A 24,750-nucleotide genomic window follows, 5' to 3' on the forward strand; every position below is an offset into this window, starting at 1 on the left:
CGAAAGGATGGGTTTACCTTTGTAGTGTTCAAATGACTTAATAGTTAAATGCTTAGCATCTACAATTAGTGAATTATCGATGTTTTTAAAAATAAGTTTAATAAACAACGCAAAATTTTTACAACTTTCTTCATATCAAGTCATTAAGTTTGAGTATTAAACGTCAAAATTCTTCCAGTTCTCTAGTAAATCTGTCCTTGGAGGCAATATGCAGTGGTTCTTCTTCATATTGATCGAAATTGCTCGCGTCTCCAGGACCTTTTGTTCTAGGAATGAACGGTGAACTATCCTGCAAAATACATCAGTTTTGTTTATATTCCTTGGATTTTTTTAATATGTTCGTCAAGTTGCGTACATGGACTTCGGTGCTCCCCCCCTCCCATAAGAATTTTTATTATTTTTTTTAACGTAGTGTTATTTTTTCAGAGCTTGCACGCTCCCCCCGCCCGCGCTGCGGGTTTGTATTTACACCACTGTTCATCACACTTATCAATTGCATCACTTGGCAAGATGAAATCCTTCGTGGTATGCAACGAGCAGAAAGAAAAATTGTTCAATGTCTGATGGTTCGTGTTCACCCATTAACGGATCACCAGGGAGCCTAAAGTCACTTCACTCAGTCCGATTCACCTACCTCTGTTGTGAATTAACCGGATCTCTTCCGGCTTTTCTTGTCAATGGAGATTACCCTTTATGTTACCAAGTGAACTCAAGGAGATGATGTACACTGAGTGAAGTGACTGAAACTCAACGAGACGATTTTAGGGCCCCAGAACTGAATCGCGCTTCACTCAGTCCGATTCACTTCAATTTATGTGAATTAACCAAAGAATACACAACTCCGTAGGGAATCTTGAAGTAAAAGGCCAAAAGCGTAGCCTACAAGGATGCAAACATTGGATATCCAAGCGGCGGCAAGAGTTTTTAGCGTCAATAAGCTTTTTGGACGCTTGTCCATTAATTGCTTGGTCCCACGGAACTGGTTTCTTGTTGTGCATCTAGTATTTTCGGAATTTACCGGCGAAGTCGCCGGCTGAAGGTACCTTCACCAAGTTTTCAAGTGAACGGTCGGATATTGCCTCTTTTGTTACCAAATGAATTCAATGAGTTGATTCTCCAGAAGTGGGTGAATTGGACTCACTGAAATGAACTTATGGCTTCAGAGCTAGAAACCATTTCAGGCAGCGAAAAGCAAAAGAGCGTAAATGACAAAATTGATGGAGTGATAAGTTTATATAAATCACACAAGAACTTTTATTTAAATTTTCTAATTTACATTGATTGTAGTCATGGGCGGATTTATGGGGAGGGGCAGAGGGGGGCAATGCCCCCCCCAGTTTCGGGAGGACTTTATGTAGTTACAACACATGTTCCAAAATTTAAAAAAAAACTTTTTTTGTTTTTGAATAGTTCAGAAGAGCATGGGTTACTATTTACCATTTATAGGGGGGCAAAGGGGGCAATGCCCCCAGTTTTGGGAGGAGTTTATATAGTAACAGCTTATCTTCCAAAATCTTATAACAAAAAAAGATCATGGTTTTTTCTTTTTTGAATAGTTCAATGAAAATGAAGAGAATAGCGAATGTCCTTTTCTGAAGGGAGAAAAGAAAAAACCGAACATTTAATACAAATAGTACAATTGTCACTGCGGTACTGAAAATTGGTCTAAATTCACTATTTTGGACTGAAAACCATTTGGGCAAGTATGTGAATGAAAATATAGGCTAAACGAGCTATGAATTCAGCTGCAACACTTATAATAATTAACGTTTGGGACCCTCCCTCCCCCCTCCCCAATTTGCGCTAACAGAACGATCTACTCGTTACGATTTGTTTCCTCTCTTTTCAGAATGTTTATTTTCAATTTGTGTGATTTCAAAAAATAGATGTTTTGGATTGCTACAGACGAAAGATTCTGAAGAACCTTCTGGATTCACACGTTCAAATGAAATTGGCTGATTTGAAATGTATGCTATTGCAAGAGAAGTACATAGCTAAAAGAATTTTGTACAGCAAAATACTATCAAATGTAACAGTTAATAACCATACTCAACGAATGTATGTAACAATGAAACAAAAAACTGGAAAAATTGTCCAACCATTGAACAAACAGAATGTAAAATCACTGTAAACAATGTGTTATTTTTTTAGGGGAAAAAATAGGAATCTCAATCCCTAGCAGTTCAAAACTAAATTTCTGATTTTCCAGAATCATACATTGTAAGGGAAACGTCTGAATAAAAGAAAATGTGAGGGAGATATATTTCCGGCACGAAAGTTTTGCACAATTCTTGTAAGATCGTATTATTACCTGATAAAATGTTTTTATAACTGTGTTTTTCTTATTTTTTAAAGGAAAAAATTTGTATATATGAGACTAATAGTTAGAACTGTACTTCATGCGCTCGGAAAATTTTCGGCTTGTCTTTTTTTTTTATGAGAAAGGAAAGTAAATACTATCTCAGACTGAATAAATTTCAGTTATCTGAACGTTCTGATTAATTGAATCTTTTTACTTAGAGGGAAAGTACCATTTTCCTTACTTTCTAAATACTGTTTAAAAATTAAGGTAAGTCATAATCATCTAAGTCTAAATGAGACAGTTAATTAGTATTATTGAAATCTGAGTAATTCAGTCATCAAAAAATTTGCTGAAATTTGATAAAAACCGATAAAAACCTTACACAGATTAGTAAAATCATAAAATCCTTTAACTGTAAAAACTGACGAATAATCATTAAAATTACAAAAAATTAAATAAAAATCTGCAGGTAAGAGTGAATTACATGCAGGGTCGGATTTGCCTATAAGATAAACAAGCTGTAGCTTAGGGCCCCTGCTTTGAAGTGGGCCCCTAACTCCCAAATTTGTTCCCCTTATTCGTTCCTTAAAAAAATGGAATGTGCTTGAAAAACTAATTTCTTTTTCAAGTACTTGAAAACCTTGAATATTTGGAAACGTGTGGCTACAAACCTTAAATTTTAAAATTTCTAACAAATTGTAAGAGGATTAATGCCAAAATGTGTCAAATTCAGCTCTTTGCTACATCCTGCATCAAAACTCTAAAAATCATGGTTCTTGCGTTTGTAACATATTACTTGAAATAAATTTTTGTGACTCACATGCTTCATATCTTGCTATTTATTTAATCCCGAATGCAGAATTTTGAAAATTCTTTTGTATTGATTGCTTTTATCTTACTTTTACTGGATATTGTTAATCTGTTTAGCCCGGGGGGGGGGGAAATGATGCACTACCCCTATTCCTTTTCGTTTTCTGCACTACTTATAATTTCAAAAAAAAAAGTTGTAATAAGAAATTAAATTTTATTTTTTCTTTTAAACTTAAAATAACCGTTTCTTACAAAGTTTGAACAATACTGTACAATTGTATATAATCTAGTACTCAATTTCAGAAACTGGAAAGTGCAAATTTTGATAGGTTCTAAAAACCCTGAAAGGAATTGGTGCAGTATAGCCTACCAGGGCTCTTGAGCCAAAAACCCAATCTAACCAACCAAACCTTGAAAATAATTAGACAAGTCTTTGAAACTTCTAAGCAAAGTATGCTTCAATTTTATTTCTTATCAATTGTAAAAATTAAGAATTGTTCAAATGGGTAGTATGTTACTCTCTTGATACCTATTCTCTAAATCTGTGCACCATTCCTTTTAAAGTATTAACTTGCATCACAAAGTACTTTTAAAGCATAAAACTTGAAAAAAAAAAAAAAATATTTGCCTATTATTTCCAATTAAGATAAGATAAAATTTATTAACAAACAAAATACACATACATAACAGTAAGCAAAATTAAAAAAATAAAGTTAAAAAACTTACAAATTATAAAACATAAATTACAAACGTCATAACAAAACATTAAGAAAATCTTGACTACAGTTCAACATGAATTAGTACTAAATTCAACACTAAAGAGCGCCAAAGGCACTGTCCGCAGTGTTTTTTAATTGGTTTAGTATTGAGTACAAACACAAATATGCATTAGCAGTAATATTTACAAATTAATTTTACACAAGTAGTAAAAATTTTACACAGAACAATTATTGGATTGTTTGACTCCAGAAAAAAAACACAATAACTCGCATTGAAACATTCAATAATTAACCCTTATAAGACTTCAAAATGCAGAATTTTATATCCATTTTATATAATTTCCTCCGGGGGAGTAACCCCCAGACCCACAAAATTGGAGATATTCTATATCCCACTTCAAAGAGAGCCCTGCGTAACTCTCTTAATACCAGCCCCTTCTCTTTTAAGGTCAATTTAAAAAGGACAGCATGATTACACACAGTAATGAAAACGACACATAAAAAGGTGAAGAATGGCCTTATGCATCACAGAAAATAGATAAAAACATGGAGAGTGGGGGGGGAGGGCAATTATTAATGTTGCTCAAAAAAAAGTCCTGCCCCCCCCCCCCAGAAACTCAGTCCTAAATCCGCCTATGATTGTAGTACCTGTCTAGGCTATCACTCACAACTCTAGCCACAAAACATACTTTTTTTTTTTTTTTTGATCATTTATGCTAACCAACTTCAAATATTCGGTTTTGTTTTTGACACCTCTCTTGCTTCTCGATTCTTCAGTTGTATTTTATGGGAAAATTGCTGAATCCCAGATCAAAAGCAAATAATCGAAACAGATCGCGGAGTTCAGGACCTCCTTAACTTGACCAAAAAGGTCTTAGAACTGTATTTCAGGGACTTCAAAACTTCGAGAATTTATTGGAGAAGAATCTTAGAACCCTACTTATTTGTATTAACATTTTTCATTTAGCTAGTTCCTGTTCTAAACTTAACGGCAAATCCTTTTATTAATTACATCAAACACAAATCGATGTCCTTGCAAAGCTTAAATTTCATGAAACAAAAAGAAAACCCTTTCGCGAGTTTCACAGACAAAAACGTTTACCATATGTTCGTCCACTTCGAAAATGGTCTGAAGAATAACTGTCTCTCCCACATAGCTAGAATTTAACTAGAGTGCGCTATGGTTGTGTTTTAACTGCACACATGATAGCGGTTTGAACACAAATGTTAGGCGAGCGCAACGTTCTAAAGCGTGCAAACTTGGTTAAACACGTACTTTAACTTCACCTATGATGTAATGAGACAGATGCCAAATATGGAATGCCGCCTCTTATTTGACCACTGCTTTCTCGTTGACAGCTAGTCTCTACCATCTTGATCGAAGAAGTACGTACACTAGTTGTATCGTAGCTCTATGATATCTACTTTCTAACATTCCACTCTTACACCAGACGACAATGATTTAAAGAATAGATGATTCACAAACCATGCCACAGTGATCCCAAGAAATTATTTTCCCTTTTTTTATGCCAGCAACGTAAAGTCTTCAGTGGTTTTAAATTTATTTTTAGACGCTCGGAAAAATCTACGAAAACGTGAAATTCAGAATATTTCTAGTTGCATGCGTAATCCGTAACTGGGAACTCAGTGTATTTTAACTTCAACACGTTCATGATTTAGACATTTTTCACGCATGTTCTAAAGGAGGAGGAAATAAGAGAATGCTGTCTTTCACCGGCTATTCGCCGGAAATAATCGGTCTTTCGCCGATATTCACCGGCTGATGTCAACATGTACCAGAATTATACAGTAACATTTACGTATATATAGAGTCATAAAAATATTTTATAGGGTATCTACACCGTAAAAACGATTCAGAAACGTTCCTGGAAAACAATAGGCAGCTGATGTGCCTAATTTCTGTCAGTAACATATATTGCGAAAACCAGAAACGTTTTCCGCTAAGAGTCAATAACCTTTCTGAAATTAATCTTGAAACTTTCTGAAGAAGTGCGAAATCTCCCCTATTAAAGTTATTCATGTCTCTAGAACCTTCTAGAAAAATTAAGTAGGTTTAGTGTAATTGATTAGAACCATAAAAATCAGAACGACCACGGCCAAAGTTATGCAAGGAGGAACCAAGCCTATTTCTTGCCTGCAATTCCTGCCTTGCAAAGCTGTAGCTCTCCATTGACTTTTTCGCTCTCATTGGGAGCTTTGTCAATCTGGACAGGCCGTTAATAACTTTAAACAACCTTAGGCCGATACACTTAATAAACACGCTCATTCAATCTTTAAACTGGTTGCTAAAAATATTTTCCACCACAGTGAAAAGTCTGCACGCGTGCCACTTGTAGCGATTCAGGAAACGTTTTTGTAAAAATACTTGTTTTTACGGGGAAATAGGTGAAAACGTGTGAAATGCCGAGACGTTCCACGGAAATAACCAGTAACGTATCGGAATTTTTTTACAGTGTAGGTGTCTTCAAGACTTGTAAGAATCATTTATCTTCAGTTGAGAAACGAAATAAATTAATGGGGCCATTTCTGCAAGGAAAATCTTACGTTATTTTTTTCTCGTTTGTTATAATGTTCTAGAGATACATTTAAACGTGTAAATAAAGTCGTGGCAGCATGCAGTTAACCAGAATGAGTTCTAAAAATGGTCAAGTTACCTTTCGTTGGAAGATTGCTATCCAGTCTGTAGTTGCGAACCATTTATGGTTCTTAATATCTGCTACTCCATTTTTGAGGTTACCAAACCGTTTTGTAAGATCAACTTGAAGAAGATTCTTCAGTAGATCCTTCAAGTCCTGAGAGAAATGTGACGGATAACGAACCTGTCATAACAAAATATCGTTATTTTCATAAAGAAACAATTTCCTCAGGAAAAAAAATATTTCACAATTTATTGAAAGGGTTCAAGTGCAAATTAGTATCACTTTAAAGCAATAAGTTATAACGAAATTAGCTTTATGTATAATCTAAATTTAAAAAAAACTCTATTTTCACGCATTTTTATCTGCAAAGTCAGCATATTTTTACTCTTAGTTCACATTCACCAATGTTGAGCTTTGAATCAAGTTGAATAAGCTCTTAAACCTAATTGAACAATTATTTACTTACAAAATTTCACTTACCTTCCCTGAAACAATCCTTTCGTATATTTGAATGGGCTGGTCAGCGTAAAATGGCGGATAGCCTGCCGCCATTTCATACACTAAGACACCAAATGCCCACCAATCAACGGCTTTGTTGTAGCCCTGCGTGAAAAAAGCAGAAATAAAAGGCTCAAAAAGGAGTACATACATACATGTAAAAAATAAGCTGACTGTAATAAGAGAGAGAGTGCAGTTAAACTAAATCTTTTGATTATTTAATTTAAACACGAAGCAAGAAAATCAAGTTCTGCGAGCGGTAAAAAAAATGTGTGGATCGTGAGTTCGTTCGTAAGATGGAAGTGGCAAGAATGATGGTTAAAAATGTGGTCCTCTTTTAAGTAAAAAAATACCGAGTTCTGTGTGATATAAGGAAATTGGATACTTTTGTGTGAACATCATGGAAAAAACTGTTGACTATTTTTTTTTAAAGAGTTGACTTTAATTTTTTCGTGAGACTTGCCAATATCGCTCCTGGAGTCTGGAGTAGTGTAGTACAGTGTGCCGCATCGAAAAATTATATATTGACCATCGATCATCTACTGGGTGTCCATTTCACACTTATTTCTAATTCACAAATGAATGCTGTCGATTTCAAGTTTCTACCACAGTTACGCAGCATCTGGCTTCTATGCACTTTCCTGATCGAATACACGCACCCATGGCAGTCTATTTCAACTGAATGACAATATTGCTTTCAGAAAAAAAAAAAAAATATTAATTTGAATTTTTGGCATCTTGAATTCAAATTATGTTTTTCGCAATCACGAGCGTGTGTGTGTATGTATTCATGTGTGTGCGTGTTATGTATGCAGTGCTGTGTGTGTACGTGTGTGTGTGTGTGTGTAGGCGTTCGTGTATGTGTGTGTCTGTGTGCAGGCATGAGTGTGTGTATGTGTCTATGCGCAGGCACGTGTGTGTGTATGTATGCGTATGGGATATGGACGCAACCTGGAGACGGTTTTCGCTAGAGGAGCAGCATCGTGAGGCCGGCCGACGGGTGGTGCTGGCAGAGGGTGGCGCCGGTGAGAAATAAAATGATAGCACGCCAAAAACAGTCAAATAAAAGCAATAAGCAATCGTGATTGCTCAAAAAAAAAATAAATAAATAAAAACCTTTTTTAGAGCATTTGATAAGAAGATTTATTGTGATAATTTTTCAAATTGCTTATATTTCACACCTTAGTGACGCATTTCCCGACAAATGCGCTTCTAACCTTTTTGTTTTCTATATTATTCGTTAACTATCCATGTTTTATACGCGTCCCATAAAAAAAACCCGACAAAAAAACAACTGTGTTCTAAAATATCTGACTTTCTTCTTTCATCCACCTGTATTCTTTCTATTTAAGTGCTGTGTAGGTAAGTAAACAATGGAAACTTTTTTTCATTTAAGAAACACGCCACCCTCTTAAAACGTTGAATATGTTTACTCATGGTTATTTTCATCCATTCTTTTGTGCTTGTAGAGCAACCATTTTTTCGACCTTTTGTGTTCAAATACAATCTTTTTGGGTGTTTTTTAGCAGTCATTATTTCAGTTTTCATTTATTTATTTGCGGATCTATTCAACTTAATGTTTTCATGTTAACACTTCCAGTTTCGAAACGGAATGAGATATTTTCTGACTCGACCACAGTGATTTTAAGAAATTAATTTTTATTTAACTGGTCAAACTTCATAAAGGATATTTTTACCATTTGTAAGCTGAAATAGAAAGTTTTTTTTTTAATTTATCGATTTGATGATCCTGCCAGTAGCAATTTTAAAACATTTTTAACATACCATTATGAGGTTATTTTTAATTGATTGAGCAGCAAAGCTGCAAATGGCGTTCATCATTTAGAAGTATTCTTCCAGTAAAATTATAAACAAAAAATCAATTGAAGATTGAAAATATTGCTAGGTATGAAGCAATATGTTATTATAACGAATAAATACCTTTGTGCTGAAAATACAAAAAATCAGTAATCCAACGTCAGAAAGCACAAATATTGCAAGATATTGCAGACACGTGTTTCGGTGTTACAAGGAACACCTTTTTCAATGCAAAGAAATGTGAGCTTCTGGATGTAAAGTCATCCGAGAAAAGCAACACGGTGGAACAGGAGATAATATAAATATCAAAAACTAGAAATTAAACAAAACAAAAAAGATAAAATGACACCATCTAGGCAAAATTTATTATATAATTCCATCAGGGGAAAAAAAAAAACCGTTAAGTAATAAATTTTCCAAGAAAACCCATAAGCAATGCAAAGAGTCCAAAAATGAAACCACTCTGAATAAATTAGCAATAAATTTACCAGCGGGAAAAACTATGTATGAAAGCAATGTATCAAATGGAGAAATGCATTTAAGAACAAAGTGAAGGATAAACATATTGGAATTAGTTAATCACCAAACGAAATAAGAAAGCAAAAAATGAAAAAAATAAAAGTTAGAAATGTACGACGTTTACATAAAAAATAATATAAAAACTAAACCAATTTTAACAAAGGAGTCCACACAGAAGAAAAATAGGGAATTGCAGTAAGATCATTGACTAAATTAGAACGGTTCCTCAGGATGTGGAAAGATTCCCAAAAATCAAGATCCAACGAATTGGGGCATTTTTGGATAATTTGATAAGAGTTAAAATCAAAAGAATGATTTGATTCCCAACAGTGTTGGGCAATACTGGATTTATTCAGCTGTTGTTTCCTCACATAGTTTTGATGTTCTTTTAACCGAAATTTCAAAGAACGGCGGATCTGTCCGATGTATCCGAGTCCGCAATTGCAAACAATTTTATAGATCCCGCAACAATTAAGAGGATGAATAGGATTGAGCTGGTGGTGTATTTCACGTAATTCACATCAGTGTTAAAATTGAAAAAATAGCAAAATATTGTTCATTTCTTTACTTTACTGAGGATGACTTCCGGAGCCAAGTACTCGGGTGTGCCACACAAAGTCCATGTACGTCCCCGCACTTTTTTTGCGAAACCAAAATCCGTCACCTACGAAAACAATAATAAAGCATTCAAAGTATTACATTTAAACTGATGAATATAATGCTGTTGGGGGGGGGGGGGTGTTTAATGGAATGTTAACTCATTGTAAATTTCATGAAAAGAATTTTATGCAATTTTAAAGAGCATATTTACTCGTAAGTTGACTTAAAAAGAAGAATTTTAAGGATTTTATTCGAGTTAATTTTGTAATTAATTATAACATTAATAATAACAAAACAGTTAACTTTGCTCACTTTCGGCATGTTTAATTTAAAAAATGCTGGTTTTGTGCTTAATATTGAGGAATTCAATGAGGTATCATACAGTGAAATAGAATTTTCATGTCCCTTTACAAACGATCACAAAGTAATTAAAATAGTTTGTCTTGACCTACTAATATAAGATTTAAATTTGAAGATCGCAAAAGGGGACACGAATAGTCGAATAAGGGGTTACCCACAAATGAAGTCACTCTTTGAGGAGAATGGGGGTTTGTAAAATTGAGACTGTTTGTGGCAAGGGGGGGGGGAGTTAGAGGATAACAAGAAGTGTGGCATCACTCACTTTTTATAGCGATGTGTATATCGCACCCCGGCAAGGAAAGTGAAACAACTCAAAATCTTAGAAAAACCTACTAGCTATATATTTAGAATCTTAATTTAGTGTGTGTGCTCTTTCTTGCCATAAAACTCGCACAAAGTTAGCTTACATAACTAGTACGCGGTGGCATAAAGACGATATAATCAATGAGACACTTCATCAATATTTTCTAATTTAGAAGAAAAATTTTCAAATTTCAAGTGTGCATTATTTATTTAGACAACAAAAACTAACCAATAAACATCACAAGGTTTTTTTTTTTTTTTTTGGAATGTGTTGTAATTTTGCAAGCTAAATCACTGAAAACTAATACAGTGACCGCCGATTATATGAATCACCTTTGCTCTAACCAGTTTTGATTCCATAAAGCAGCTGATTTAATAAAGCTGGATTTTATTGTTTTTGGCAATTTGATTCAATTAACCACTGATTCAATTAACCGACGTCCACTGTACTGCGTAAGACCTTGATTTTCTCGAATGCTGTTTTTTTTTTTTTTTTTGAGTTGTGTCACTTTCCTTGCCGGGGTGCGATTTGAAAAACAACGTGATATGTGACTAAGGGAGAGAAGGGGATTGAGGAGATAGATGAGTGACACTTTGTTACACAGAGAATGAGAGAGTCAAACTTTTTGAAAAAAGTGATATCATTTATATTTAGACAGCCCCTAAATCCTGTATCCCGCTGAAAGCGCAGGAATTACTCACCTTCACATAGCCTTCTTCGTCGATGAGTAGATTTTCTGGCTTTAAATCCCGATAGACTAGATCTAAGGAGTGCAGGTATTCAAAGGAAAGGACGATTTGGGAAGCATAAAACCTCGTGCTGGCTTCACTGGGAAGAAAAAAGAACATTTCAATCCTTTTCCAGAATGGATTTTCTGAAAGTTTTAAATCTCTTTTAAAGTTTTCTTCAAAGAGATGAAAAAAAATTAAATGAAAGATTAAATAGTAACAAATGCCGTTGCAAGAAAAAATCGATTTAAATGTAATTATGACTAAACAAAGAAACATTTGGTATTGAATCATACTTTCCAATTATGCATTTTAACCATAAAGAAGAACTGAAAGTTTTATTTTGCTTTTTACCAAGAATAAAGTTTAACTTCTCTGCTTTTACAATTCGGCAACCAGTGGTGCAAGCAGAATTATGTCCTGGAGAGGAGAATGAGAGGTTCCTTTAGCAGAAGTCCTTATACAGTGAAATCCCGTTATAGCGAATACCAATACAATAAAATATCCGTTTCGGCGAATGAATTTTCAGTAACGATTTCACTACCATTTCATTGCTTGAATGCCATTATAACGAAATTCTCGTTATAACAAATAAAATTTCCGAAATTTCGTTGTAACAGAGTTTCATTGCATATACATACTAATATCGTAGGATTGGCAGTATAGTTTAAAACGATCAAGACTTCGAGGTTTTAACTATCAAAACCCCGTGGCTGTGTCCCTGAAGAAAAAAGTTAACGTACTCGCAAAACATGTAACAATTTGAACATAAAATACATATTTGGAGCGTCGTAGGTTTTAGTCTTCAAAGTAACTTTTTTTAAATTTCAGTATTAAGATATAGAAAGCTCTCCAGCTTCAGGTTGTCATTATATTCATTTTAAATTCAGTACAGCAACAAAAGTGTAATTATTAAAATTTAAACCAAAACGAAAGTCTACGAATTTTTTAAAAATCAGTGATGTAAAAAATATTAAAATTCAAAATATGTATCGTATTAAATCTCAACCAACTCAGATAAAATTCCAAACAATAAATTTTGGTAATTATGCATAAGTTTATAGCTAAGCCATGCCACTCGCAAGTGCGCACATCAATTAATCTAAAGCAAAAGTTTCGAACAGCAAAAATGATAAAAATAATAATATTTTATAGGTTTCTAAAGCTCTTTTTCAACAAACGTTTTGTATAAAAAAACTAAATCTAGTCAGTATGCTCGTCCGTTTCCACAGTTATCTCTTTTCTTCGATCCACAAATCTACAAACCCATAAACCTAGTCGCATTCTTTCCGATTAATGCAGATGGTTACCAAACTTCAAGACTAAAGACCTATAAACCCAGAATTGGTTTGAAAATTGCAGTTATACTTTCAGGTGCTATTTTAGCAATTGGTTCACTGGAATCGATATTTTTCTTTTTTCATGGTCTTTGTCACGAGGCAGTTCACACGTGTTTCTAATGGTAATGGTGTTATTACACAGTTGCTTGTATGGTTCAAACTCTTTTTTTTTTGTAATCATTCATGAATCTGGTTTTCATTCTATCTAAAAATAAAATATATTTGTTTCTAAACTGTATGGTAAAAATAAGAAATTCGGTAGTAATCCAAGTGCCTGATTCCAACCATCTAATTGAAAAATAAATATAAAGTGAAAATTTTAATATTCCTTATAGATTCACGTAATTAGTTATGGAGCCTCCTCTTTCGTAAATGTATGACCAACCTTGCTCAAATTTCTGGGAGCAAAAAATTGGTTTTCAAATGCTATATGAATTATCTTGAAGAAATTAAAGATAATAAATTATGAGGATACTTATCCGTACCGGAAAAAAGTAAAAAAAGAAAAAAAAAACTGAAAATCACATTGTCATAAATTGGCAATCACTTGGTGCCAATTTATGTCCATAGTAGGTGGATGTAGATCTGTTTATTTGTCTTTAACTTGGTATTGCACGAATTTTGCGAAAAAAATAAATTGTGTCTGTACCCCAGTGTCAGTTTGGAGACATTAAAGACATTTTGCGAAAATTTTTAAAGAGTCAAATGTGTTACTAACTGGAGATAATGTTTCTGAGCTGGTTTTATATCTGTCAATTGGAGACAAAAGGCTGGCGATATATCGCCAGGTGGTCTCCGATCTATCACGATACTTCAACTTTCATTGAAATAGATGTTACCCTTTCCCCCTGAAACAGAAGAGTACCAAATTTGTTTGCATTTTACTAGTTAGAAAAGATAAAGTATTTAAATGAGTTGTTCTCAATTTAAATTAACGCTCACGTCTAAGAGAGGAAAAGCAAATAAGAAATGACTTTTACCTAAACCTTCCACTTCTGCGAAGGTGGGAAAACATTTCACCTCCAGATACGTATTCTAGGACCATATACAAATTAGAATTATCCTAAAGTAAAACACAAATTAGTTATTTTTATAAATAAACAAGCATTATTAAGAAGTTATGCTTTAAAAATATTGTACTTCACTATACCTGTTTGTTAGAAAGCGCAAATACAGATGATACACAATATAGATAAATTTAGCCACTACATTTAAAAATATCAAGAATCCTCAAAATTAATATTTTTATTTACTCTACCAAATTGCAAATATATTTAATTAAAGATTGATCAAGGAAAAATAATCGTGATGATTACATAATATTGCACTGAGAACTTTGTTTCAGCACTTTCGCTAAAAACAATTTTAGGATTTATTAATGGCAGTTTTTTTAAAGTCCCACCTTTGAGAAATTGCTATCATTTTTCTATATGCAATTTCTAAAATACATTCTAATTTAAAAGTAATTAGCTGAAAACAAAAAGTTATTTTTTCTTTTTTTCTATGCTTCATATTTATTTTAATGAAGACAGTCAAGTCACTATATAAGAAAAATAAGGTTGAGCGGAAGGAGATAGCTGTATTCTTTGGTTTACAGAACGATTAAATACCTTAGGAAACTATGAGTGGAACTTTTGCTCCTTGTTATGTCAAAAAAAAAAAAAAAAAAAATGCACCGAAGCTTCACCAAAAATGCTTTTCTTCGAAGATCGTCATTTTCGGACCCCCCCCCCCCCCAGAACTTTTTTTTTTTTGGAGGCATTCATACATTTTTTAGATAAGTCGAGTTTTCCATTAGTTCACTGTTTAGTGCATAATTGTTTACAAAATAGAATCTTGATTTTATAACTAACATCGAAAGAAATTATAATGCTAATATCTCGTTATAGGATCAGCCAATACCGCTAAAACAGAACGATGTACCTCTGTTCTAGCAAACAAATGAAGCGTTTTCTTTCGACTCTGTGCTCATAAAACAAATTTCGGACTATATGATTATATGATACGCAAATATTTTGTTCACATAAATATTTACTAAAAATGCACAAGCAGTGAACTAAACTGAGAAATAAATGAAAAATAACAATAATAAAAATAATAAACTACTCTTACTATATGGGGAGATAACATTTCCGGGCTTATTGACCGTGGTCTAATTGGAGTAGAAATTCCAGACGTTTCGGCTTGCTTTGCTGCAGCCATCATCAGTGGTTTGAGTTTGGTACCACGACCAATAAGCGCGGAAATGTTATCTCCCCATATTGACGCCGGCCGTGAAAGCCTTAAACAGTATTTACTCTCACTATAGTTTCAAAAAATCCCACCTACAATTTTGTTCAGGGTGAGAAATCTCACCTTTATTTTTTCCCTGGTGTGAACCCTGCCTGAAGAGTATTGATTTTGATCCACACCAGACACAGTGTAACGCCTGATCTAGTACCCTAGAGGTATTGATTTTTTATGGGATTTTGGAGGACTTTGTGATCAAGACAGATTTAACGCGCATTACTCACCATTAAAATACTCGGAGTATCTTTGACCAACAGGTATCGAACCCGCGACTTTCCAAGTTACGAGTCGAAGATTTGATCAGGCCACCATGACAGTTTTATCAGGACATCAAACAAATGGGAATGAGGCCTTCTCAGGCAAAACGGACTTCTACCATGGTGACTGCCTATTGCTACATAGTACACTTTGGGTCCGTTTGTAAAGGAAATGCAAGGAGCCGGCTTGAAGCTCAAAAGCAGAGAAATTCAGACAGAAACCATTTGTTTATGTTTACATTACAACCTACAGCTGCTCAATGTCATTCCTTGGTAGTATTGAACTAACCCCTTGTCCTACCTAGTAGGAATAGACAAGGAATTCTACCTTCAATGATCCACTTTTTCCCCTACTGAAAATATCTCCGATGAGATTTCTTTGGTCAATTATGTAAACAGTGTGTCTCTGAGACGAACCACACAGGTAACACAAAATAAATATTGGGAACTACAGCATGAATTATGCGTTAATTTCTACACATCGGGATATCACATGTTTTGTCATGAAGGGTGAGTGAAGAAGACTTATTCTCAAAGGCAAAAAAAAAAAAAAAAAAAGATTAAATGTACTAAAATTTGAGTTTAGGGTGTGTGTTTCGTTGTTTTTTTCCTTGCAATTTCCATACAAAATGAATAGTCATTCTAACCTTGTCGTTTTCTTTAGTTGACTCAACTGTCTATTATAAACCTTATCATTTTAGAATACGTCGGATTTTTTCTAGTCTGAAGTTAGTGATGTACAAAAAAAGTTTGTTTGCTTAGTTTTTTTAAAAATATTTTTTACAATATCCAGTTTTAAAAATCTAAGCTAAGAAGGTGGCGTAATCATAAGAAGCAATTCAAATGTTTGAAAATGTTGCAAGTTGCAACTGATGAAGATTTTTTTTTTTTTTTTTTGTTTTCTAATGAAGCTAAGAAGCTCCCATTTTTCAATCTGATTCATTTTTTTTTTCAGACATCGCATTTTTTGTTGACGCAATTCGCGGTTGTTCATATTTCAATGGGTTAATAAAATTTCGATTCTCTCTTGATAAACCTAAGCACAAAAATTCTAATATCAATCATAAAAAGTACAGAGAAATTTATGTCGCTACAAGATTTTAAGCGAACTGATCATAATAGCAAATGATGTATAGATTCTCGTGGGGATTATTCTGTGCCAAAACATTCTCCTTAATTAATTGATAGTTCTCTCTTAGCCATTAAAAGTAGTAAAGCATGTCATTATTTAAAAATCTATTCACATTAAATGATGGGAAATTTAATCATTGGTTTGTGTAAGACTTGGAAGAACAAAGTAGCCAGATAATAAATTGTGACGAAAATCATATCTATATAAAGTGTGATATTTCATAAGAATCTGCCTTTAAAGGGGAAGCAAGAATAATATATTTTTAAAGTAAAATTACTATTTTACCAATAGATAGCCTTCTTGTATGATGAAAATTCTAATTTTTTTGAACTTTGCGGTGAGATAAATTTGTAAATATAGGCAATACTTGGAAGAAATTCAGCAAATAAATTATCTTTTGATGATACTTTTACTGAAGTACCCATGTTCTGCTAATCTTTACTAATAATAAAGCTGGATGTCTGTATCTTTGTGACGCGCATAGCTCCTAACCGTTCAGCCTATTTGAATGAAATTTGGCACAAAATTAGTTGGCAGCATGGGGGTGTGCACCTCGAAGCGATTTTTTGAAAATTCGATTTTGTTCTTTTTTTACATTTTTAATCCACCATTAGTGGATTTAATTCCTCTGCAGCAATTACCATAACATGATCGAGTAAATTATCATAACATGGACGAGTAAATTATCATAACATGAACGAGCAAATTAACATAGCATATTAGCGAGAAATTCATCATCTATTATTTGTAAATATACAGGCGAACCAAATAACCTTTTAATTTTCTACTACGTTCAAAGTCGTGCGGGTCCCGCTAGTTATTTATCAGAGAAGACACACGCACACAGAAAAAACGATCAATGTTCGGTCTTTATTGAAATCATTGTCTTGTGTTTTATTAATTAATTTTAAAACACAAAACGTGCGTTAATTTCAACTAATCTAATATATATATATATATATATATATATATATACTTCTCTTTGAAATTGACATTTAATTGGCAGGTAAACTTATTTTTTTATTCGAAGATTGGATGTTCTTCATTTTTCTAGTGACCCCTTCAATTGAGGCGGTGAAAAGCACAGGGACGGAAGCGAACGTTTTAAAGTTTCGAGTAAAATGCGTTTTAAGTTGAGATCTAAAGCAGGCTTTCATTGATTTTTTTCTTCTAAATAATGCTTTATAGCAGCACCCACCATACCTACTAGTACCATCTCTTGTCTTGAAACAGAGGAGAGATTATCCTACCATTTTTACTAATTATCTCCAAATTTTTAACTTTGGCACTTACATCCCTTTACTTCTCACTGTCTCAATTGTGATCTTTTCAGTTTTGACAAGTAAAAAATCTTTTTTTTTTCCAGGTAGATTTGCAGGCAGCCATGCATATTATAAATGAAGTTTAAAGTCGACGCATATTTGTTTTTTCAGCCTACCCAAATATATTCTTCTCTAATAATTTAAATGGAGATATGGGCAAATATAATTTGAAATTGCTCGATGCACTTATGTAAGCGAAATATTAATACTCTAATTTCTACTTAACAAGGGGTACTAGCATTATTTTTAAGAGAAGAAATGCTAAATGAACACAAAAATGCATGAATTTTATAGTACTTTGAAAACTCAAATATAAAGTAACACACACATATATTAATATTTATCGATGACAAAACCCTAAAATATCATTCAATTCGTTTTCAATATTATGACGGATTTTGAAACCAAAACCTTTCTGCACATTTGGTAAATTCAAGACCGTCTTTCTGGGCTAATTCAACATTTCAGTCTGTACTCAGTATGATTCAAAGTCAAGGGCACAAATCAAAAACACTCACTTTGAAGTGGTACACCAGGTTGACCATGAACGGAAAATCGATGGCTTGTAATATTCTTTTTTCGTTCAGAGTGTGGTCCACTTGTTTTAGCTTCACTACCTAATAATTTACGAGAAAAAAATCGAATCAGGCACACCATTTGGTCATTGCGGCGGCGCACAGACTCAAAAATGCTTGCTCGATGAGACGATCATTTATCACAAGCCTCTTAGACTCTTAGAGGGATTCACGAACAGACACATAAATCAAACTAAAACCAGTTTTCGCTGAAGTAAAAAGGATAATATTGAGTATGTACTTACAAATGTAGTTTTTTAAAATCAAAAATACAATATTTGAGAGATGGAGGCACTCTCATTTGAAAAGGAATTTTATTTTTGAAAATTCCTTTTTTTCTGTAAAAGTATTTTTTCCCCTGAGGAACATATGTGAGTACATTTTATTTCTAGTGGAAACTGATGGCATTAATATGTTCCAAATTTAAAAAGTTCTTCCTTGATTTATTAAAAGATACCTCTGAATCAATTAATACTTGATTTAATAACTAACGCTTAAATTCATGAACTCTTCGTTTGAGGATTGATGAATAGCTCTAAAGGTAGGAATTTTAAGATTGAGCACGAAAGGTATCAGATGAATTATTTCAAAAAGTTTTTCAAAACAGAAAAAAAAAAAATACTTTCCATGAAAATGTTATAAGTAAACGCTTGAAATAAATCTAAAGCTTAAAAGATAGCATGAAAAGAAAATCATCTTATTCTTTATCTTTTTTATCACACATAAAGTAAAAGGGTATGCTGCAAAATTTTTACAGTCCCTAGCAATAACATTAGCACAATAATAAGGATTTGAACAAGGTTTTTAGAAAGTATGCAGTGATTGGAATATTTATTTGTATGTCAACTTTATTTGTCTATCTTAATATTTCAGGCCAATTAATTCATTTTGGAGTGAGTGCTGCTGATCTCTTCATTACACTAGATTTCTGTACAAATTAATTGAACATTGAACATATTTTTTTTCGTGATCACACGAATTTAATGTACTTAGCCACAACGTTTGTACAATTGATATTTTTTGTGGGAGTGTGTTCATTTAAAAGCGTACTTATTCAATTTTTCAATTGAAAAATTTGAATTCTTCATTGCCAGCACGAAGTGTTTTCCATTTTGTTTCGTTTTGTGTCAAAACTGGAATGTGGCACGTTTAAAAGAACGTGCTATCATTAAGCCCTCTGCTTGTAAATGGTATTGTTTTGTATATATATATATATATATATATATATATATATATATATATATATATATATATATATATATATATATATATATATATATATATATATATATATATATATATATATATATATATATATATATATATATATATATATATATATATATATATATATATATATATATATATATATATATATATATATATATATATATATATATATATATATATATATATATATACTTCTCTTCATTCGAAGGTGCATGATTTAATTCCGGCAAAAATAGACGACTACAGTATTTGATAATGATTTTAAAAAAGTAGTTTTCTACTTAATGGAAATTAAGATGAGTTGTTGATGGCGCAAAACTACGAATTTTCGTCATTTTTGAGAAACTTCGATGACAAATTCGAGACAGCATAGAAAAGTTTCACGTTTGTGTAGAACACACAAATAAACATTTTGCAACTACTGACATCGAACTTTTAGTATCACAAAAAAAGGCAAACATTATTCATAATTTTAAAGCTTGAATACGTTAACTTATGGTGATTTAAAAAACTACCGAAAGAGGAAAATTATACCGTTCCACGTTTTCCCTTTGTGGTAAAATATAGGCTTCAGACAGTTTGTTGCATGATGTAATTTGAAAAGAATAGGAAAAGGAAAAAACTTTATAAATTCGATGAAATATTACTGACATTCACTAAGCTTAAAGCAGATTATAAGTCACAACATTTGTTTATTTTACAACTTTCATTCCTCATCCCCCCGTTTGTTTTACTGCACCATCTTTTGTTTACCTCATTTATAGTAGGCACTGCTAGAGACTCCCCCTATAGTATGTTGAAGTTGCAAGTTTGTTGTCAATACAAACATTGATATAAAATAACGTAAACAAAGTTGGCCTAAAGTTTTGGGGCATAAATAAAAAAATTAGAAACATATTTATTCTTTTTAATCTCTTTTTAGCTCAAAGTCTTGGACGATAAATAAAAAGTTTAGAAATAGATTCATTCTATTTAATTTCTTTTCAAATAAAATAATTTGTAACAAGCAGATAATATTTTCTCGCTAGGCTCTTAGGTCTCATTAGGGTGCTACAAGACTTTACATCAAATGGTTTTATTTTCCTTTTAAAACACTGTTGCCCATTTTTCATTAAAAGAGAATTTGTTGGTACGTACGCTTTAAGCAAACTTGATTAAATGTAATTCCGTAAACTTCCCTTAAGAATATAATTAGCTGCATGCAGTGGAAAATCTAGAAGGTAAGGGTGGCAATGGGGTAACTGCTTACTCTTACAGAGCTAAAAGTAGAATTTTTAATAAAAAAAAAATTTTCGTCTCTTTGCTAATAAAGAAAATTTGACCCTGTTTTCTATATCGTTCATCTATCATCGTTTTCAGATCTTACAGTGTAAAAAAATAAAATCGGAAGTGTTTCTAAATGTATTTGGCAGCTGCGGCTCATGAAATTTTGAAAAACTTTTTTTGAGTATTTCGGAATCCTCTTTCTGTAGTGTTCAAAAACGTTTCTGAGTATTTCGAAACCTCTTTCTGTAATTTCCAAAAACGTTTCTGAGCATTTTGAAGTCCTCTTTCTGTAACACTGTGTGACAAAATTTTACTTTTTCTATAACATTGAGAAAAATAGCTGATTTGTGTTAAGTTGGGCCTGCTAAACATAAATACATAAACTAAATTATTGTAACATTTACCATTTTAAAGTTATGACAAATTAAATTTCCATAAATGGCTGAAAACTGAAGATTTTAAATCTAATCTAATCGTGTTTATCTACAGTGCTTTCCAAATTATTGGACTAAAGAGTTTTTTTTTTTTTTTTGTACACTATTTGTACTAAAATACTATTTATTTTGCTGTTAAAGCACAGTACATACTGTACATGTACATAGTATAATTTAATGTTTGCAGGTGGCAGCATTGTCTGCTTTGTTTATGTTCTTTGTTTATCTACCTACCAGGAATATAACCTCAATCAGCTTAAACAGTTCACTAGTTCTTTTTATTAGTGTGTTCTGTTATATTTAAAGTTAGTTTTAGGTAATTAATGAATGTGTGTATGTGAGTATATATATATAATAGTGAGAATAAAAAAATTTTTTGCCTCCTTTTTTAAAAAGTTAAGAAATGGTATTAACCTTGTGAAAAGTAAGCCAAAAAGACTTAAAATGCTCACCAGGAACAAGGGAATGCATAATACATGTTAGATAATAATTTCACTGTTCGTTAATGTGTCGATAGTTACGTAATCAATAAAGAATTTGCTTTTAAAACAGTCTTAGCCTAATAATTTGGCCAGCACTGTACTTGTATTTTGAATCTTAATGCAAATATTGTAATAATATACACTTATACATACACTCTGAAGAGAAACTGCACAAGTTTTATCATTGAGTAGAAAAATAAGCCACTTGTTTTGAAAGAAATGAGGAAAAATTAACTCTTCCTCTTGTAAATAGTGAAACCTCTTGAATTAGAAACCAACAGTCATCACTCAACTTCTTTTGCATCCATTTTTTGCATTAAGTCAAGTTCCATTTTCCTTGGTGAAGTTCTGCTGTAAGTTTAATATCTTGATGAAAGCATTCATCTTTCTCATAACTCACCTTGCAAGATTAGGAAAGAAAAAATCAAAGCGAGCATGCAAGACATGTATCTTCAATGACATTCTGCACCCCCATCGTTTCAAATTTTTGCAACACGTTTTTACCAAAAAATTTGCCAATTTTAATTTTATTTTGACTGACTAAAAATCTTCGAATTTCCTCTTTTAGAGACAACCAAGCCGATAGTTCTTTTTGGGAGAGATTTTCATTGCGGTCATTGTTCTTCATAAGCATTTTTTTTATTTTATTTTATTTTATTTTTTTTTTTTTTTGGACGGTCGACAAAAATGCCTTTTTTAAATTTAGCTTCACTTAATTCGGGACAAATACTTTACAAATACAAAAATCCTTTGCTATTTTTATTCATAGGTTTGAATTATTTTTTCATTAAACCGAGTTTTACATATAAGGGTGGAAGAATATTTTTTTACGGAAGAAGAGGTAAATTAAAGCATCACGTTTTGCCACTTTATAAACTTACATTCTTATTGAAATAAAATTTTCTCTTGAAGAATAACTGTTGCAGATGATATTTTTCACAGTATATACTAATAGGCCGTTTTATACTTCTAGTGATTGAAATAAAAATGGAATCAAATTCTTTTTATGACATTATAGGCGAGGGAGCATGAAAATGTTATAGAGGCTATAACAAAGAAACGTGACGTGTTAGACACCCATATAATTTGGCAATTTTGGTTACAATTAAATAAGTAACTCAATACACGTGATAGTATTCATGTTAGAAAAATCGTGTCACACAGTGTAATCTTCAAATACGTTTCTGAGCATTTAGGAATTCTCTTTCTGTAATTTTCGAAAACTTTTCTGAATATATTGTGCAGTTGCGGTTCATGAGATTTTCAAAAACCTTTCCGAGTATTACGGAATCCTGTCTGTAATTTTCAAAAAAGTTTTTGAAAATATTTCGGAATTCTTTTTCTGTGATACTTTAAAGTCATAACTATAACGTTGTGTACTATAAATGCCAGTTTGTATTATCACCAGATAACGAAGTTATAATGATATAGAATTTGACATAACAATGTTTTTTTTTTCTTAATCTTCGTTCATTCCATTAACTTTTAGAGACATCAAGACGTTTTTATAAAAATCCTAAATTAGTCACGCATTACTGCACCAAACTATTTTTTATCATTGTATATATAATAGTATTATGAGCATGATTAGGGAAAACAAGAATAAATGTGTCTTACCTTTAACTTATCTAGTATCTTCATCGCATAAAACTTTTTAGATTCTTCGTGTTGGACCAACATCACTCTTCCGAAAGAACCCGTTCCAAGTGTCTGGATTCTTTCAAAGTGACTAAGCTTGGCTGTGTTCTTGTGATAGAAAAATATAGAAAAGTGACTTACAGTGTTATGTTATTATGTACCAGATGTTCGAGACATAAAATCAGTTTAAAAAATGTTTAGTGTGATAATTTTGATCTAATTTATCTCTTCTAATTTTATCCATTATGTTAAATATCGGAAACATTATTTAATTTGAGAAAATGTTATCAATATTAGTTGCGTAGCGTTTTCTTTCATACCTTTTACTTGTAGCTGGTATTTATTTTAGGAATCATAACTTAAGCAAATATGAATATTTAATTTCTTCAAAGATAAAAAACATGCATTCGTTACGCTGATTTTTTACTTCAACATATTCATGTTTTGAAATACTTCTTTTTCAAATATTTTAATCTCCCAAACTTCCATGTTATGAAAACAACAATTTCATTTTTTAATTTTTATTTAAAAAAAAGGGATTAAGCTCACATACAGAAAGCTATTAACAGAAAATTCTAGTATCTCTAACCTCAATGAAAAAAAAATATATGTATGAAGAACAATTTAAGAGGTAACTTTTTGTCATGCTTGTATTGTGGACCAGCTTTAACGCATTTGACTTTGAACAGGAAAGTTACGGGTTCTAATGGCGGTGTTGTAGTCGTAGTTTTGAAAAATGAAGAACTGAGGTGATTAAACTCGTTATCTAATCCTCACCAAGTTAATTATTGAACATTTTCTCGTTTTCTCTTATTCAAACACTCAATTGTAGGGAAACAGTTTTAGAATTCTACTTGGGGATTAAATTATCCTAACAATCTTCTTTAAGAATATTAAGCACATTAATTTGATATGTGTTTCAGTATTTCGATTACTTTACTTTTTCAAAACATTAGAGACATAGCGAAACATTGATTATGTATCTTATTTTGATAAAATTAAGCAAAAAACTTTGATAAGAACATTGACGTAAATTTAAGGAAAAGTTCTTCTGAGCATTAAAATAAAAGGTAAAGTCCAAAACGCCAAAAAAATGCATCTTCTATAAATATAAGGCGGAAATTTTTATCTGAAAACTGTTGACCAAAAAATATAAACAACCTTTACTCAAAAACAAAAACCTATTCCGTATAAACATTTGCCAAAACGCATAAAACAAAACTTTATTCAAATGGTATAGTGTTTTAGTTCATCTCATACCAAAGCATCATAAAATTATACAGTGTACGAGAATATTATTTGCGTTCTCAGCCATCTAAAATCGTTAAGCTATCACCATAAAATAGCAAATAACATCACACCACGCAAAATTTACACCTTATCATTGTGTTGGCAAGCTGTGCCTTCTAAATCAGAACAGTAGAAGTGCAGTGTCGCGCGGAGTCGGAGTCAGACTGATTTTGGGGT

The 24,750-nt window shown here is 32.3% G+C and overlaps 1 protein-coding gene across 4 annotated transcripts in view; it reads right to left on the bottom strand.

The window, feature by feature from the left end:
- LOC129216119 (cAMP-dependent protein kinase catalytic subunit alpha-like) overlaps window positions 1-24,750 on the bottom strand; it is a 315,436-nt gene that overhangs the window by 14,621 nt on the left and 276,065 nt on the right. For 3 of the 4 annotated variants that reach the window (XM_054850274.1, XM_054850271.1, XM_054850273.1), the window contains 8 exons: window positions 23,263-23,391; window positions 18,177-18,275; window positions 13,639-13,721; window positions 11,292-11,418; window positions 9,895-9,990; window positions 6,972-7,094; window positions 6,507-6,671; window positions 118-289 (listed from right to left, as the gene is read on the bottom strand). In XM_054850274.1, the coding sequence (XP_054706249.1) occupies window positions 164-289; window positions 6,507-6,671; window positions 6,972-7,094; window positions 9,895-9,990; window positions 11,292-11,418; window positions 13,639-13,721; window positions 18,177-18,275; window positions 23,263-23,391 (948 nt within the window). In that variant the 3' untranslated portion in view covers window positions 118-163. Of the gene's footprint in view, window positions 1-117; window positions 290-6,506; window positions 6,672-6,971; window positions 7,095-9,894; window positions 9,991-11,291; window positions 11,419-13,638; window positions 13,722-18,176; window positions 18,276-23,262; window positions 23,392-24,750 lie in introns of those variants that run through there. The other variant, XM_054850272.1, reaches the window with a different exon arrangement.

The sequence above is a fragment of the Uloborus diversus genome, chromosome 2 (assembly GCF_026930045.1).
Source record: "Uloborus diversus isolate 005 chromosome 2, Udiv.v.3.1, whole genome shotgun sequence".
NCBI classification, from domain to species: domain Eukaryota; kingdom Metazoa; phylum Arthropoda; class Arachnida; order Araneae; family Uloboridae; genus Uloborus; species Uloborus diversus.